The 18317-nt window shown below is 38.9% G+C and overlaps 1 protein-coding gene across 12 annotated transcripts in view; it reads left to right on the forward strand.

The window, feature by feature from the left end:
* Window positions 1–18317, forward strand: part of fbrsl1 (fibrosin-like 1) — a 1023586-nt gene that overhangs the window by 488341 nt on the left and 516928 nt on the right. For all 12 annotated transcript variants that reach the window (XM_043715446.2, XM_043715444.2, XM_043715447.2 and 9 more), the window contains one exon: window positions 14812–14913. In XM_043715446.2, coding sequence (XP_043571381.1) covers window positions 14812–14913 — 102 coding nt within the window. The remainder of the gene's footprint in view (window positions 1–14811; window positions 14914–18317) is intronic.

An 18317-nucleotide genomic window follows, 5' to 3' on the forward strand; every position in this document is an offset into this window, starting at 1 on the left:
AAACTTGACAATAACAATATGTTTATCCAAGTGAAGTCATGGATATCCAAGTTTGTACAGATAAACTAAATTAGCTCAGAAACCAGGTTCTATTTTATCTGCTATGCTGGAAAAATTAGTTTATGACAATCTGTATTAATTTTCTAAAAGACTACATAGAATTTGTACTTAGAATTGCAGAAAGTATGGGACCACAATTGTGATATCATAGTTACAGTCTAATTACTAGAGGCTAAACTTAGTTGCATTTATGCAAAACTCTTAATGTGGCATAAAGTTACTTGTTTTTTCTAGAATTATAAGTCAGATGTACTCTGCAATTTGTATTTTATTTATTTGTGTGATGTGAGTATTGCTGGCTAGGCAAGCATTTATTGCCAGAGGGCAGTTAAGAGTCAGCCACGTTGCTGTGGATCTGAAGTTGCATGTAGTTCAGACTAGATAGAATGACAGATTTCCTTCCCTATAGGACATAAGTGAACCAAATGGGATTTTACAGCAATCAATAGTGGATACAAGAGAAACAAGGACACATTGGGGCAATCCAAATTGAAAATGAACTAAATCTGTGGAGAGTACTACGGACTAGTGTGTAAATTACTTCTACAAATGAGAGGTTCTGAGTTAAGGCTGTTAACAGGTTAATTGAACATCATTATTGAGAATTCCATGAAACACAGGAATAAAACTGACATTTTACTGCAGAACCATTTATTTTTCTTAGTTCCAACTGTTTTGTTATGGGTGACAACTCACTCTGCCAATTAATCAAATATGATCAAATACAGATTGTAATGAACAGGAAATTAAACAATCATCGAGCATGTTGTTGAGCCAGATGGTAAAAGGCTACACGCAGTTGTCTTGATTCAGTTACACAGAGATGTGTAATGAAGCGGATTAGTTGCATCTGATGTATGTAATCATTGACTTGAACAGTTAGATGTAATTATCTTGATTTTACAAAAATGGTTAGGTGAAAGGATATATAATCATTAAAACTGGAACTTTCAGTTCTCGGAAAAGCATTTGCCTACAATCCATTTTTGGTCTTTTGCTTCAGAGGTCTATGATTTCAATGTGCAAGGTCTCCTGCTAAATATCTAACAATGGAGAAAACAACAAGGATTTGTGCTGTTGCTTTCAGCTGCATTTTCTGTCATGGATTTAAATGAACATTGAAATTACAAGGAGTGTTTCTTAATATAATCCTTTGAGATTTGCACACCTGTTTCTGAAAGCTTGAAGCAATGTAATGGCTGAGCCATGTAGACCTGTCAGTTCATAGTCTTGATCTCTTTTTGATAAGCTTGCTGAATGCAACTCAGGAGAAAGTGAGGAGTGCAAGTACTGGAGAGTCAGAGTTGAAAAGTGTGGCACTGGACAAGTACAGCAGGTTAGGCAGCATCCAAAGTCGCTGTTTTGGGCATGAGCCCTTCGTCAGGAGCATGGAGGCGGAAGGGGGCTGAGAGTTAAATAGAGGAGTGAGGGTGGGGTGGGGCAAGGTAGGTGGGAAGGTGATAAGTAGATGCAGATGGGGGTAATTGTGATAGAATAGGGAAGGCGGAACACATAGGTGAGAAGGAAGATGGACAGGTCGAGAAGGAATGTGGACAGATCAAGAAAGTAGTGCCGAGTTGGAGGGTTGGATCTATGTTGAGGTGGGGGAAGGGAAGATTTGGAAACTAGTGAAGTTGTTGTTGATGCCATGTAGGGTCCTGAAGCAGATGATGAAGCATTCTTCCTCCAGTTGGTGGGTGGTTTTGATTTGGCAGTGGAGGAGACCTGGGACGTGCATGTGCTTGGGGGAATGGGAGAAGGAGTTGAAGTGATTGGTCACACAAAATGGTGGGGTTGTTTGTTTCCTGTCTCCTAGAGATGTTCCCTGAACTGCTCAGGGAGTTGCTGTCCTGTCTCCCTGATGTAGATGAGACCACATTGAGAGGAACAGACTCAGTAGGTGAGGTGGGTGGATGTGCAGGAAAATCTCCGCTGGATATGAAATGGTTCTTTGGCACCTTGGACGGAGGTGAGAGGGGATGTTGAGTTTTGCTCAGCAGTAGCAATATTACTTCCATCCCGAGTTAATCCAAGGGCATAAGAAACTGAAATCACAACTGGCAGGTTTCGTTTTCTGAAGGATCTTAGTGAACTATTTGGAGTTTTACTGCTATCTTGATAGCGTGCAGTGTAATTTAGCCAATCAGATTGCTGTCCCCTGCTACAGAAATGGTTTGGCTACATTGATTCCATATAGTTGAATAGTTTGCAAGCATTGATTGCCTGCTCCGATGTGTGAAAAATGGTAATTTTCACAAGAAATCAAGGATAGAGGGAAAACAGATCTCCTGTTCCTTTGATGCTGCCTGACCTGCTGCGCTTTTCCAGCAACACATTTTTAAGTGCAGGAGAAGAATGCCTAGTCCAAATGAACAAATTTACTGTGAAAGGAGTGCAATGGAGAATCATCAAAATATTACTAAGACTCAAAGGATTAATGAAAGGGAGAGATTACATAAACTAGACTTGAATATCCTGGATTATATTAGAAGAAATGATTGGAACAATGATTTTTTGGATTTTGAAAAGAATTGTTAAGTAGATTGTACCCTAGGACAATAGAACATAATATTAAGGTCAGAACTAGGAGAAAGAAATTTTTTAAAAGCCTTTTTAATAGATTAAACACAAACTGTAGATGTGACTTCCGGTAATAATTTTATTATGGATGGAAATTAGGACACAGACAGTTATGATTTCATTGAATGATAGAGCAGATTTAAGGGACTGAATGGCCTCCTCCTCTTCCTATGTTTCTACATAAGTAAGTGCTTAATTCTCAATGATGTAAATGAGCACAAGAATAGAAAAGGGGACAGAAATAAATCAAGTGATGCCTATTAATCATATTAAGGAGTTTTTTAATGCAAATCATAAAATCAAGGTCCAACTGTAGAACATGATTTCTTAACAACCAAATCTTTGTTTTAGTAACTTTGATCTTTGCACACAATTTGCGTGTGTCTTAGATCTGTTGAAACGATGGCAAATCAAGTTAGAACAACGCCTAACACGATATCAGCTTCTCATTTTTAATTTATGGAAAATTTCTCCTCTTCTGAAAGGGCACTCAAGATACATGTGAGGTTGTAACCCTTAAGCATGTAGGTGAGCACAGTCTGTCACCAGGGTATTCAGCCGCGAGGGGCACCATTGCCAGAATCTACTGTCCAAATATGGCACTTTCCAGCAAGAATTTCTGGATTCAAATCACTAGTCATCGTTCATGCTGACCTTTCCTTCTTTGTAGTTCTCGAAAAGCAGGTCAATTGTAAGACAGCAATTGCTTCCCTAACTGACATCAGCTCATTGAGCACAGAATTAGATTCCCTTTGTGCTTTGTGCACCTCTGCATTTAATCCGTATTGTCTCCAGTCACAGTTTGTATTTTAGTTTTAATGATACAAACTAAACACAATTACAGACATCCCTACCTGTATGATCTGCACCTCCTAGAATATCTCGTTTGCCAACCTTTGAGCACTGAGAAAAAGAAACTACATTTAATGGGCCTAAAGTTTTTCAAAGACTGGATTCAGGTATTTTACAGTGACAGCAAGGAGATGTTTTGTTAAATTGAAAGATTCAATTTACTGTCTGTTTAGCTCATTTGCCTTCTCTCTCAGCACTGTTCAAGGTTCTAAGCACTCATGTTCATGATAGCAATTTACATATATTTGCTCTTTTTTTATTAACTGTTTTGAGTGCTAAGGGTGTAACATTCTCTAAATTAGAAAACCCAAATGCATTTTAGGTGATTATATTGCTGACACATCCAATTTTAATGTGATGAAATTGAGTTCTGCAACCTGCTACTTAAACTCATCCTAGTTTTACTTGGAGCTTGGACAACAACCTTGTTCACTTATCCAGTGAAGCTCAATGCAAACCCAAGGAACAATATTTAATAATTTTTCGAAAGCACTCCACAACTCTTTGATCTGAATAGTTTTGAACTTTGTTTGAACTTTAACTATATGCTCATCTTCAAATCTGTTGAGTTTGATATGAATCCCTGGGTTTCCACCGATCCCATTTTCTGAATAAGGGTCTTTGCCTGAAACATTAACTTACCAGATCACCATTTTCTGGTGTTTTCAAATGGCTATGTTTGCTCTCTATACATGTAGTTGCAATGTCTATGATGCCACTGCCATCAACAATGCAAGTAGCTGGCTGCATCAAAGAAAAATGTTTTTAATGCCTGTTGATTACTATCCCACTGTCAACCACTCATTGACTCACCTGCAGCCCTAACCTGCAACTCACCGCTTACTTCCTCCTTGTTGACCCTCTCATTACACTACTCCAAACCTTTTAAGTCCTTCCTGCCTCACTGTCCTACCTTCCTGTCCCACTGAGCAAAATGTGAGCTGGGCAATAGGGATGCAATGAGTGAAGCAGGTAACAGGGCAGCAAACAAGAGGTGGTAACAATAAGGTGCACAACAGTAACCTCAGCTGAACCAATTTCATGGTCTGACATGTTTTCAGGAGATGATGTTTCCAAACTATGGCCAAGTGAGCACTCATAACTGCATTCTGAATGAATTCCTGAGAAATCCATTATGCCAGTGTTTGCTCTTATATGTTTACCTTCTATAGGTAAACACAAGCTTCCACAGTACTTTTTATTATGGCATTGCAGTGAATCAGCGTTTTATCTGTGACAGGCATTGAAGTTGCAGCATCACGTCGCAGCCTCTGGTGCTACAATCTCCCACCGTTTAATGTTGGGCAACTTCAAAGCTATGTTCACTGTAATCTGATTATGATGTGTCCTATATGTGTCTATCTGTCTCAAAAATCTGTATGTTTAACAACATGTAAATGATATCCATGTACACTACTTATTTTCATTACAGGAGTAGTTGTAAGAAGCTGTGACAGGATGATGTCACAAAAAAAAGATTGTGAGTTAATCACAACTGAATCCCATGGTGTTTATTTTATATTGGCACTGTTTAGATCAGCATTGCCTAGATGTCAGGTGGATTAACAAAGCTAGATGGTTGTGGGTTTGATTCCATATCTGCACGATGTTTAAAATCTGCAAGATTCACTGTTATTTATCAGTTCTGGGGTGGTCTGTAAGGAGGATTATCTTTCAATAATATAATTTGCTGTCATTGAAACAGAATTGTGGTTACCTGAGTGGTATAAACTTTGGTATTATGCTAACAAACTGGCTCTAGCCTTTTTCTCCCCTTTGACTGGGTGATGCCATATAGAGGTAAGCATTCCTTTTGGGTGAAAGGGATATAGTTGAAAAAGATTAATGGGGTACACATGAATAATAAAGTAAGCTGAGTGTCATTTGATGTAAAACAACTTGTGTGGTACTCATTCATTCTTAAATTAAGAAGACATGTTTATATGGACTGAATTATCAACTGAATTTTTGGCTGAACATGATTTGAAATGGGAAGCATTGTAAATAGCATCTAATTTGCACAAAGAAAAGTATTATAATTGATCTTAGACAAAAATTACCAAAGCATGCACACATGTCCAACATTGCCTTGGGGACAAAGAGAAAGGACTGATAATTCCAAGATGCTCCTTATGTAAAAGAGTAATGTGCAAGCACCCCACAAGCTGGAGCTCAATAAGTTATCAAACACAGCAAGAGGATAGAAAAGCGAGCAATGTTGAAATGTTTTTAACATAATCCAGGGAATTGGTAGCCTCTGAACTGCCAGCTTACTGTGAATGGAAAGCACACAGATGTACAGGATATTTTTCCCAGTTGATCTAATTATAAGATAAAACTAAGCATATATAAAATCAGTTGGAATGCATTAGGGTGAGACTTGCAGCTGATTTATGGTTTGCTCTGATACTCATAGGTTTTAGGCATGTCAGCAAGTTTGTGCTGTTATTTTCAGATCTAATTTGATTGATTTATTTTCAGAGGGACATATACGATGGAAGTGAGTTTGTTTGTATTGCAACCAATTCCACTTCAAAGCACAACATTTTTACTTAAGTAAAAGTTTTGTGTTTAGTTATCAGTAAGTGCTACCTGGACCATTGTGTGTTGTTTTATAACTTAGCCAAGAAATACAAAAGTAAATATTTGGTTAGTATCAGAACAAATCAAATTTTTCACTTCATGTTGCTGTAACTCACTGTCCCTTCTTCAAAGAAATTCACCCTGGATTTCAATTCAAAAGGATTAGGAATTTTTAATAGATCAGTGTATCAATGAACTGTCTAGTTTTGCACTGAGCTATCTAGATCAGGAAGAGTATTGCTCTTAATCTCTAATTGCATAACATCTGAGCAAGAGTCAGAGTGATCACCTTTTCCTTCAATCCCTCACTGATCATTATTTATGCATGCAGCGAAGTTTCAATGTGTGGATACTAAATTAAGACAGAATAAACCTTGCTTTAGAGGTCAAGTGGCTCACTGACAGCAGTCACGCAGCTATTGGACTGAGGCATAGGAGGGTCATTGGTTCCCTAGGAGGGTCATTGTAAAAGAAAAAGGAGGTATAACAAAATTTCCTAATATATTTGGGGGGATATTTGCAATAATGTAGTCTATATGTACAAAGAAGCTTTTCAAAAAAGAAGTGCACATTATTACTTCGTAACCAGAATTTCAGATTTAAGCAGACATTGAGTGTTTCCCTAGAGGAGAGTAATTCAATACAAGGTCATTTTCCTTGAGAATGCCGCAGTAGCAACATTGAGCAGAGGGTTAGTACAGGTTGCACCTCATTGTTTTAATCCGCCATGTTACAGAGGAAACAATTCAGATAAGTAGAGGAAAGTGGTTCATGAGTAACTATTAAAATACTGCAACATTTTGATGGTGGGGATCAATTAATTCTTCAAAAGGTAAGAAAGTTGAGAGTGTCTCTTTACAAATGTCCAGGTTATTTGTATTAAAGCCTCTGCCACCTTTTTCCAACAAGGAATAGCAGCAGTATTTTTGTCCTCTGCACAAAGCTGCTGAAATCAGGTCCATGTGAATTCAATGCAGATTGATTAATTTAGAGTCTGTTTCTTTATAGTTGGAAATCATGTGGTACTGTTCATAGTCATTTATTGAAGGATAATTGTAAGGGTTAGTTGTTAAGGTGGATCTGTGTTTCACACAGCTTGTCTCTTGAAGGCCACAGTATGTGTTATCAGCAAAGAAGTGTTCTAAGTAGTCACATCCTGAGACCAGTTGGCTGTTGTTGAGTGTACCTTTTCTGGATAGCAGTTGAAGATGGACTCGAACAGACAATGACTGTGCTTTCTGTTTTCAAAGATAGAACCATTATCCTTTGCATATTTTGGATCCAAGTGTGATAGAGTATACAATGAAAGTCTGTATGTGACTAATCTCAACAAATCCAAAATGTTTCCTTTTTTTATTGCCATTGTCTGCATGAAGTGTATGCCTTAAACTAGGGACCCAAGCATCTCTTAAATTGCAACATCAAAATATTATTATTGTGATTTTGCTCCTTAGACTGCACAACAGGAATGTTCAAGATGAGAAAAGAATGTAGGGCAGTGAATAAATTGAAACTATATTTAATAAATGGGCTGTTCTTCAGTTAATTCCATACTGGGAGAACAGGGAAGTCTTTAACATGATTTTGATTTGAATTTTCTTGATTAAATTGATGATTTCAATTATAAATGCTTATTCCTAAACTGACCAAGAATATATTTCTATTTTGTATATTCTTTGAGGTAACTTTATTTTTTTTATTCTTCAGATAACAAAAAGAACAAGTGACTTATGTTAAGTACTGCAGAGTTTGGGGAATATTGCAGAAGGCAGCCATAACCTTGTAGTTCATGATGGCCCTGTTGAAATTGAGAACTGAGGAAATGTTATTATCAAGAAAAGAAAAAAAAAACCGCACACAGCAGCTGCAGCTTTGCACTGTGTGGAAATTAAGGCAGATGATTCAATTTGGCCCTTGCCCCAAGTACATTTTAAAATGCTTCTGTGTGTGCACAAGATAATGAACAAATATATTGAGATGGCACAAGATCACTACAACTTTAGCTGCTGATGAGCCTCATTGTTCCCAGTAGAAGCAGACTAGAAGCTGGGTTAATGGGGGTTAGGGTCGCTCAGTGCGACACCTTTCATAACAACTTAGAGGGAGAATTTGTCTCTTTTTGCCCCAGGCCCATGCGGCACTCAAATGGAGCATTTGATAAATGAAAGTGTATTTATTAATAATGAGGGGGAATGTGTGTATGCTTTGAAAGCAAGACATAGAAATGTGTTTTTATGACACTGGAGGAAAAATAAATGAAGTAAGTGTGCAGGTCCATTATGAGCTGAGGCAGGAGTATGCAGTAGTAGGATCAGCACGATTTAGAGATTAAACTGTGAGCTTTTCAAATGAAGCCACTTATATCAGGACCCTTGACGGTGAGAGATGTGAAGCAGTGAAGAGATGATTACAAGCGAACATGATAGATAACTGCCGTCTTCTCTCTCTGACTTTGTATGTCTCCAGTATAAGACAAAAAAGTGATCAACATTAGATAACTGGCTAGTTTCATTACTTCAAAGCAATCTTCAGAATTTGCATCTCTTGAATTTTCATCCCAAGTCACTGTTCTCAAAAAAATTTCATTTTCATTCTGTTTCCTGTGCTCCTGCTAGATTTCTTTATCCTTTTTGTACATGATGCCATTTCAAAGAGCAAGGCATCATGGAATCCTCAATTGCTGACATTTCAAAAGTTCTAATTGTAGATAACAATAATACTCTAAATTACTGACCCAAGACTGGGAATGGCCATTTATATAAACCACCTGCCACATTTTCAGCTGGGTATGGTGTTCAGAACAGGATGGTCCAGAACTGATGAAGGGGAGGAGATCTATTGAAAGGGATATAGAACTTGAAATTGTTCATTTTCTTCGTTTTTCTCCATTTATAGTGACCTAACTGATCTCGCTGACTATATACGAATTTCATTGCTCTTGTGGCAGTATGAAAAAAATTAAACAATGACATCTAATATCTCATTCCTTGAATGCAATTAACTTGGTTGCTTATAAGCATTATTGGAGTGTCCAATACTCAAGTATTATTTCCACATTTAATACACTCCTCAGAGCTGATCTATTAAATATGTCTGAGAGGTTTCCACAAAGGCAGGCAATTGTAAACCACTGACTACTTGTATTTATATAGCATCTTTAATCTATTTTACTCCAAGCCACGTGATTCCTGAGATGAAGGATAATTTTTTTTATTTTGTCCCTGGAATGTGGCTAGTCTAGCATTTATTGCCCATCTCCAAGTAACCTCTAGAAAGTGGTGAAGTATCTTCTTAAATCATTCCAGTCATTGGGGTGTAGGGACATCCAAAATGCTGTTAGGAAGGGAATTGTGGATTTTGACTCAGTAACTGTAAAGGTTGGATAGATTGGGATTGTATCCATTGGCATTTAGGAGAATGAAAGATAATGTTTTTGATATATTTAGGATCCTGGGGGGACTTGACAAGGTGGATGTCGATAGGATGTTTTCTCTTGTGGAAGAGATTCGAACTAGGGGACATGGTTTAGAAAATAATCAATATCCCATTTAAGATGAAGACAAGGAGATTTTTTTCCTCAACGAAAAGTTGAGTCTGTCGAATTCTGTTTGCCAAAGCAGTGGAGGTAGGGCCATTGAATATTTTTAGGGTTAGTTTAGATGGATTCTTGATGAACAACTGAGTCAGAGATTGTAGGGGGTAGAATGGAAGGGGACTTGAGTCCTTAATCAGAATGTGGAATGTGGAAAGCAAGATACAGAAATTTTAGGGAGGGAATTTCAGAGTTCAGGGCCTTGGCTGGCAAGGCAGCCAATGGTGAGGCTTTTAAAATTGAGGATGCTCGAGAGGCCAGAATTATAGGAACATGGTTGTCTTGGGATGTGTGACTGAAGGAGATTACTCAGAAAGGGAGGGGGGAGTATGGGAGGATTTGAAAACAAGATAAGGATTTGAAAATTCTTTACTTGAAGTCAATATAGGTAACCAAGGGATTTAGTGTGAGTTAGGGTAACGGCAACAAAGCTTTGGATGATTTCAGATTTATGGAATATAGAATGTGGGACATCAGCTAGGAGGGCATTGAAATAGCGAAGTATAGAGCAGCAAAGGCATGGATGTGTTTTTCTGTAGCAGATGAGTTGAGGTAGGGCAAAAAGCCTTCGTCACACATTTAACTGGAGGAATCTTTTACTCATACGATACTGGATGTTGGACAAGATTTAATTTATTATGAGGTGATGGTGATCCACAGCCGAGTGTCATCAGTGTACATGTGTAAATTCTGTTGTGTTTCGAATTATGTTGCTTAAGAGTAGTATTATATGAGAAATAGGAGCACTAATGATAGATCCTGTGGAACATCTGAGCTAGCTCTGCAGCAGTTGGAAGAGAAACCACTGCAGATTGATTCTGTGGCTGCAATTAGATAAGAACAGAACCAGATGAATGCACCCATTTGAATGTGTTATAAATATATCTTGCCTCCTAGCTCCGTCTTATTCTGTGAATAGAAAATCTGCTGCTGTCTGTACAGCAATGACTGTGTTGAGATATTTACTAATGAATATCATTTTATTTGCAATCAAGATAATGTGACTAGTGCTTCTATACATGGGTTGCAGCTGGAGAGGCAAGTTAACATTACTAGGAGATATGGCTCACACTTGTTTCTAGCCTGTACCAAGGTTTTCAGAGAATCAAAGCCCAGGTGGGGAATAATTCTGTATCTCTGTGTTGGGGCAGACAACCAAATTGTAGGTTAGACCATTTAATTTTATTTAGATGATTAGCAACTCCTGTAACCAGAATTATGACGAGAGCTTGTTAGGATAAATTACAAATGATTAAGACAGGTTGGCTCGCCTTGCCAGAGGGTGTGTGGACTCCTGCTGGCAGCCAGCAGGTGTGAAGGAACATGATCTGTCAAATCAGCTGATGACCCTCTTAATTCAGAGCAGTGTGAGCCAAAAGAACAAGCGTGTTTAATAATTGGTACTTAGTCTAATAGGTTAATTGCAACTGCATTCATTCTAATTTGCATTCTTGATCAGCCTCTCACAGTTAGTGTTACTTGGACAGATTATTTTTCCCCCTTCTTCCTCAGTCTCGCCTCCTGCTTGTTCATTGCAGTGGAGTTAATTGCTGACATTCCCCGAGTCATTGAAAGCATGTTGATTTAATGAATGTTAAGTATGCAGCTCCTGGGGGTTTGAATGGTGCATATGCTGTTTGTTTATAGAGGAAACCTTTTTGGTATAATTGTGGCCAGGTGGCTGCTGCACTATTTATAGAATAAATGGAGAGATGGGGGTTGGGAACATTTAAAGGCAGTAACATCAGATTATTACATGCACAATCTTTGAACTACAAATATATCGCCCTTATCTCGTTGTAATCCAATTTTTAAAATTTGTTGTGACTTATCAGAGTGTGCACTTAACATGGATGCTTCGGCTGCAGCAAAATTGGGTGTAAGTTTTTCTTGATTTTTGATACTTGGTAAAATGGTATTTATTTTGTCATAATTCACTGGGGTAATGTACTATAAATCAAATGCCACTATTCCCAGAGTTATCACAAATGTGAAAATTTAATTAAACTATTGAATTTCCCCAATTCTACCCATCAGTCCCAATTCAAGTTAAAAGACTATGCACATCACATTTTTCTCGTTAACCAGAAAGTAATATTATTGTAATCAGACTTTTTAAACCAAGAGTAAAAAGTAGACAAGTTGAATTGCTAACCTAAAATTATCTATCTTAAAATGTTTAAAACTTCCATTCACACATACAAGCACTCAAAGACAGACTAGACATGAAGGAAAGAAATGGGGTTAGCGTGGATGGACATTTCGGTCAGCATGTACCAGTTTGGGCCAAAAGACCTGTCTCTGTGATGTCAGTCTCTATGACTCTCTATGACTCTAAAGGGAAACACAGTTCATTAGCACAAGTTTGGACCACGGGTGTTTCTTTTGGATATTGAAGGGGATCAAAGGTTATCGGGAGAAGGCAGGAGAGTGGGGTTGAAAAGAATATCAGCTATGATCAAATGCAGTCTTGTCCCAATCCTAACTCTATTTGATTCTTTGAGAATTAATATATGTCGGGTGTCAAGTTGCTCTGTAAATTTAATCCATTCTGCATATCAGAACTTGCAGACAGTTAGGGGGCAGTGTCTACTGGCAATAGTAATGAGAAGGTCCTGGGGAAGCTGAAAAATCCAAAGATGATAAATCATTCTGAGTGGATGGACTGCACTGCAGTGTTCCGAAGGAGATAGCTGAGGAGATCATGGAGGTATTGGTAATCTTTCAGGAGTTACTAGAATCAGGGAAGATCCCAGGGGACTCTAAAATGGCTAATATAACACCCCTGTTTAAGAAGGGAAGGAGACAGAAGACAGGAAATTATTGGCTGGTTAGCCTGACCTCTGTCATTGGTGAGGTGTTAGAGTCCATCCTGAAGGATGAGATTGCAGAGTACTCAGAAGTGCATGGTAAAGTAGGACTGAGTCAGCATGGCTTTATCAAGGGGCGGTCATGCCTGACAATCTGTCAGAACTCTTTGAAGAGGTAACGAATTTAGACAAAAGAGAGTCAGTGAATGCGATTTATTTGGATTTCCAGAAGGCCTTTGACAAGGTGCTGCTTGGGACGCTGCTATGTAAGATTGTGCTGAGGGCAAGGTACTGTCATGGATAGAGGATTGGCTGACTGGCAGCAACAGAAAGTAAAGATAAAGGAATCTTTTTCAGCATGGGAGCTGGTGACTAGTGGAGTTCCGCAGGGGTCAGTGTTGGGACCACAACTATTCATATTAAGCATTTTACATTAACAATGTGGACGAAGGAACTGAGGACATTGGAACTAAGTTTTCAGATGACACAAAGATAGGTGGAGCGAGAGGTTGTGTTGAGGAAGGGGAGAGGTTGTGTTGAGGAAGCAGGGAGGCTGCAGAAGGACTTGGACAGGCTCTGAGAATGGGCAAAGAAGTGGCAGATGGAATACAATTAGAAAGTGAGGTTATGCACTTTGGGAGGAAGAAGGGGGTTTAGATTTTATTTTAAATGGAGAAAGGCTTCAGAAATCTGAAGCACAAAGAGACTTGGGAGTCCTTGTTCAGGATCCTTTTAGGGTTAAAATGCGGGTTCTGTTGGCAGTTAGGAAGGCAAATGCAATGTTAGCATTCATTTTGAAATGGCTAGAATACAAGAGTGGGGATGTACTGCTCAGGCTGCTCAGCTCTGGTCACAATGTCACATTTGGAATATAGAGAGCTGTTTTGGGCCCTTTTTCTAAGGAAAGTTGTGCTAGTTTCGGAGAGGATCCAGAGGAGATTCACAGGAATATCTTTGATGTGAAGGGCTTGTCATATGAGGAACCCAGAGTCTGTACTTGACTGAGTTTAGAAGGATGAAGGGGGTTGGGGGGGGGGGGGGGGGGGTTCTGATTGATTGATTGAAAAAGGATACTGAGATGTCTGGATAGCATGGATATGGAGAAGATCTTTCCAACGAGGAAGTACTTGGACCCAAAGACCACCGCCTCACAGTGAAGAGACAATTCTTGAGAACTGAGATGAGGAGGAATTCTTTTCAGCTAGAGGGTGGTGAGTCTCTGGAATCCATTTCTGCAGAAGGCTATCGTGGCCAAAGTCGTTGCGTGTCTTTAAGATAGATATAGATTATGAAGGCCTCAAAGGTCACACAGGAAAATGGGGTTGAAAAACATATCCATCATGATCGAGGGGTGGTGTTGACTCAGTAGTCAAATGGCCAAATTCTGCTCCTAGATCTTATGGTTTGTTTCATCATAGAGATTGTCATCTGCCATTCTGTGCACACAAGGATTTCTCAGCCATGAATTTCATTAGAAAATCATGCACCTGTTATGTTTAACCCTTTATTTGTCAACACCATTATGGCAAGAACATGTTTCCACTGCCTAATATTTCTGAAATGTGTTGAACCCCAAAGATGCCAAGCTTCAGTTGGTTTTTGCTTTTTGTTCCAGTGAATATCCACACCCACATTCTTTTCTCAATGCCACCAAAACCAGATTATTTGATCCTTTTTCCAGCTGTTGATATTTGATTCTTGCTCTGTGCAAATTGGCAGATGCGTTTGTATTATTAAAAGTGCAATTTAACGTGATTTAATATGATTTCCCATTCTTCCCTCCAACACCTTGATCTCATCAAATTGCCTTATCTTTAGTTGATGCTGCCATGCAGCCTGTTTAACAATTACTGCTTTTATCTTCCCACCTGCCTCCAAACAAGAAGATCGTTGCGTACATGACCCCTGTAGGTGGAAAGATGTTCACAGAGTGTTCTTGCTTCTTAAAATAATAATTTATTCGAAGTACCAATTAAAGGAAAAGTTTGAACATTTGATTCCTTTGGTGGAATCTGAATCAGAGTCAGAGTACTGTCAGTCTAATCCCATTTGATTCCTAAATTAATATATTGTTATGAACTATTTTTTGCATATCCTTGAAGGTGTTATATAAATTCATAATTGTGTTTTGTTTCCCCATTCTTTTTATTGATTATATTTGGGTTGTGCTTCCAGAAAAGAATCAACAGTATAAATCTACCATGCTGCTTTTGGAGTGTAACCTTCCATCGGTAAATTTAACACGCTGTTCCCATAGCTGTAGTTGTTCACTCGTCATCCTGCAGTATAGTTTTGCCATAACTCAAGGAACTCTTTTTCTCTCTTGTCATGTAGATGAAAATCTCTTCCAAACAAAATGGCAGGAACAGCGAGAATGAGAATGTCAGAGAAGCCAACAGTCCACAGAGGAGCAGCTCCCGAGACAAGCTTAGTGATGTAAGTATGTACTTCAAAAGAAACGATCTATAGTGAGTGCTCTGTGGCAGTGGCAAACTTTTGCACTTGTTTTGTGGAGGGATTTTGAAGTTAAGAATAGACATGAAATGTCATTTGGTGATTTGGTCTGCTTTTAAGAATGACATGGGAGCTGTTGCAGTACTTAACAAGATTTTCCTTTCAAGAGAAGGCGAGATTTCTAAAGATTGATATGCAAAATGTTGATTGAAAATACCAGATTTACTGAATAATGAATGCGCAAAGCCAGGTTTGCATTGCTTGTGATGGTTAAGTCTGATGGCAAATTTCTCCTCCACTTTTTGACAGCACTGGTATATCGCATTTTTATTTCATACCCATGCTGCTTTTAAATGTTATGTGGCATTCATGGTTATATTGCAGGTACAGTGTTGGTACTATTCCGTGATGGCTATTGCCTGTAAATATTTCTTGTTTCTCATGTTTTTCAAGAATTCTATGTTCTGTTTCAAGGAAGGGAGCTGTCTTAGATATATTTGAAGGGCAGTCCTTAATTAATCCCAGAGTATAGACATATCACTTGTTGAATAGCATATAAATAATGGAAAAGGGCGACAGGAAGACTAGAAATGATTACTTATAGCAACAGTGTTGTGCCTTCAGCTGTGTTCACCAATTTATTGTGAATAAAGAGATGTTGTACACGTAAACTTTCATTCTACATTACTTCCAGCAATATTCCATTGAAACATATCACTAAATATAACATGACAAGCTGACTTTTTCAATCATAAATGACCACAATACTTGTCCTGATCAAAATGCCCACCTGACCCAGGGACGACCAATATATTCCTGAATGGATTTTGATTGGTCTATGGAACAGAATACCTTAACACAAATGCTCCACAAACTGAACATCTCCATTTGAGTGCCTACATTCAAACAAAGCATTGTTGCTTTTATTCATATTTATTAGGTTATGTCTTCCACACATTGTTATTTTTAAATAAAAAAGCAAATACCGCATCTCCTAAAATGCACTTATACATTTGGAGGATTCTCAGGATATTTCCACTTACCTGATGGCGGGGAAAATACCTTCAGGAGCAGTCAATATCTTAAATTCGCTACTCAGTCCACAACAGAACAAGATATGAACAGTTCTTTCAACAGCATCCCCACTAAAGAGGTAAGAGTTGGTCAGACTAAGAAAGTCTAGGTGTAACATTCCTGGGAGTTTATAATTAGGAACACTTGGTTTAATGTACGAATGTAGCCTGGAATCATCCTTCAGCCAGCATGCTTGTGGTCAACTTCTTGGTAATATAGAAATGGTCTATTGTTATTAAATAATAAATAACATGAAAATACATCTTGATACACTTTGTGAACCAAAGGATATTCTAGTCTTGTTGGAATTTAGTTTTGATGCACTCTAGGTGTCCATCATATACAACCAGTCCTTTGGCATGTCCTTGCATCTGTGGGTTGGAGGGTTTATTATTCATAATATATCACAAGCTATAACTGTGCATATCCACTACTGTCTTTTATTTTAAACTTCTAATAGCTTTGAACCTTGCATAGCTGAACTATTGAAACCAAATTTCATTACCTCTGATTCTTCAAAACAAAAATTGTGTACATGCACTACTTTCACCCAGTGTGTTTTATAGAAGTTTATAATCAATAAAGTATGGACAACATCTGTACTCAGGCTAATCAAGCAACATTCAGGCCAAGCAAGTGCCAGGAAATGGTCACATACAACAAGAAAGAATCTTTTCCATCTCACCTAGATATTGAATGCCAGTACTATCTCTGAATCTCTCATCAACATCCAGGGGCTACCAATAACCAGAAACTGGTTGTTGTGGCTACAGCAACAGGTCAGTGGCAAATAAGTCAACACCTGTTTCTCTGGATCCTCTGCACTAACTACAAGACATATATAAGGAGTGTGTTAGATTACCTCCCTGGTTGAGTGCAACTCCAATACCATTGAAGAAGCCTGACACCAGCCTGTTTGGTTATCACTCTAGCCATCTTCTGCAACATTCAAACCCTCCACTACAAACACACAGTATCAATGAGGCTGCTGCATACAAAATCCACTGCAGCAACTCACCCGGGTTCCTTTAAAAGCAGCTTCAAAATCTGTGACCTTTGTCCCCCAGAAGGACAAAGGGACCAGTTATGTTGGAACACCAGCATCTGAATCCAAGCCTCTTAACACCCTGACTTAGAACTGTGTCGCTGTTCCTTCGCTTCCTTTACTGACAGTGCTGTGGGTTTACCTACACTTCAAGGATTGCAGCAATTCAAGAAAGCAACTCGCCACCACCTCACGGCAAATTAGGAATGTGCAACAAGTGCTGGCCTGATCCACAACACTCACATCCCATGAACTAATATAAGAAAAACTCACTTGTATTATTGTGAAGATTAGCTGGGGATTTGAAACTAGAGGGCATAATTTTAACGTCAATGGAGAAAGTTTTAAAAGGAACCTGAGGGGCAACGTTTTCACACAGTGGTTCATATGTGGAATGAATTATCAAAGGAACTGGTAGACACCGATACTGTTACGATATTTGAAAGACATTCGGACAGGTACATGAATAGGAAAGGTTTAGAGGAATATGGACCAGGCAAATGGGACTAGTTTAGTTTGGGAAACCTAATCAACATGGATAAGTTAGACTGAAGGATCTGTTTCGATGCTGAATGACTCTCTGCCCTTCATTGAGACTCAATCCTGGGCTCTTTGAAGCTGTATGACTCCTTGTTTGGGACCCTAAGATAAGAGGCCAGAGTGAAGCTCACCTCTGTGTTTGAAATTAACAAAAAGGAGGCAGAAAGCTGCTCTTGTGAAGTGTGGCTAAGCTTCAGTATTACAATCTCCCTGAGTATTAAGGGAAATAATATTTGGGAGAGGTATGAAATTTCACAGTTTTGTCGTCATGGCACATATTGAGTTGAGTCTGCAATTGCCTGTTAGAATGCAATGAGAGTATGACTATGAGGGAGGCCTCAGGCTCACACAGACGATGAGGGTGGTAAGTGCCTGGAGTGCACTGCCAGTAGAGATGGTAGAAATAAATACATTAACAATGTTTAAGAGGCAACTTGACAGATATATGAATAGGCAGGGAGTAGATTGGATTAGTTACAGTGTGGAAACAGGCCCTTCAGCCCAACAAGTCCATACCGACCTGCCAAAGCGCAAACCACCAGACCCATTCCCCTACATTTACCCCTTCACCTAACACTATGGGCAATTTAGCATGGCCAATTCACCTAACCTGCACATTTTTGGACTGTGGGAGGAAACTGGAGCACCCGGAGGAAACCCACGCAGACACGGGGAGAATGTGCAAACTCCACACATACAGTCACTTGAGGTGGGAATTGAACCCGGG

This window comes from Chiloscyllium plagiosum, unplaced genomic scaffold (genome assembly GCF_037043375.1).
Source record: "Chiloscyllium plagiosum isolate Xiang-an unplaced genomic scaffold, Cpla_swu_hap1 HiC_scaffold_24, whole genome shotgun sequence".
Classification (NCBI taxonomy): Eukaryota; Metazoa; Chordata; class Chondrichthyes; order Orectolobiformes; family Hemiscylliidae; genus Chiloscyllium; species Chiloscyllium plagiosum.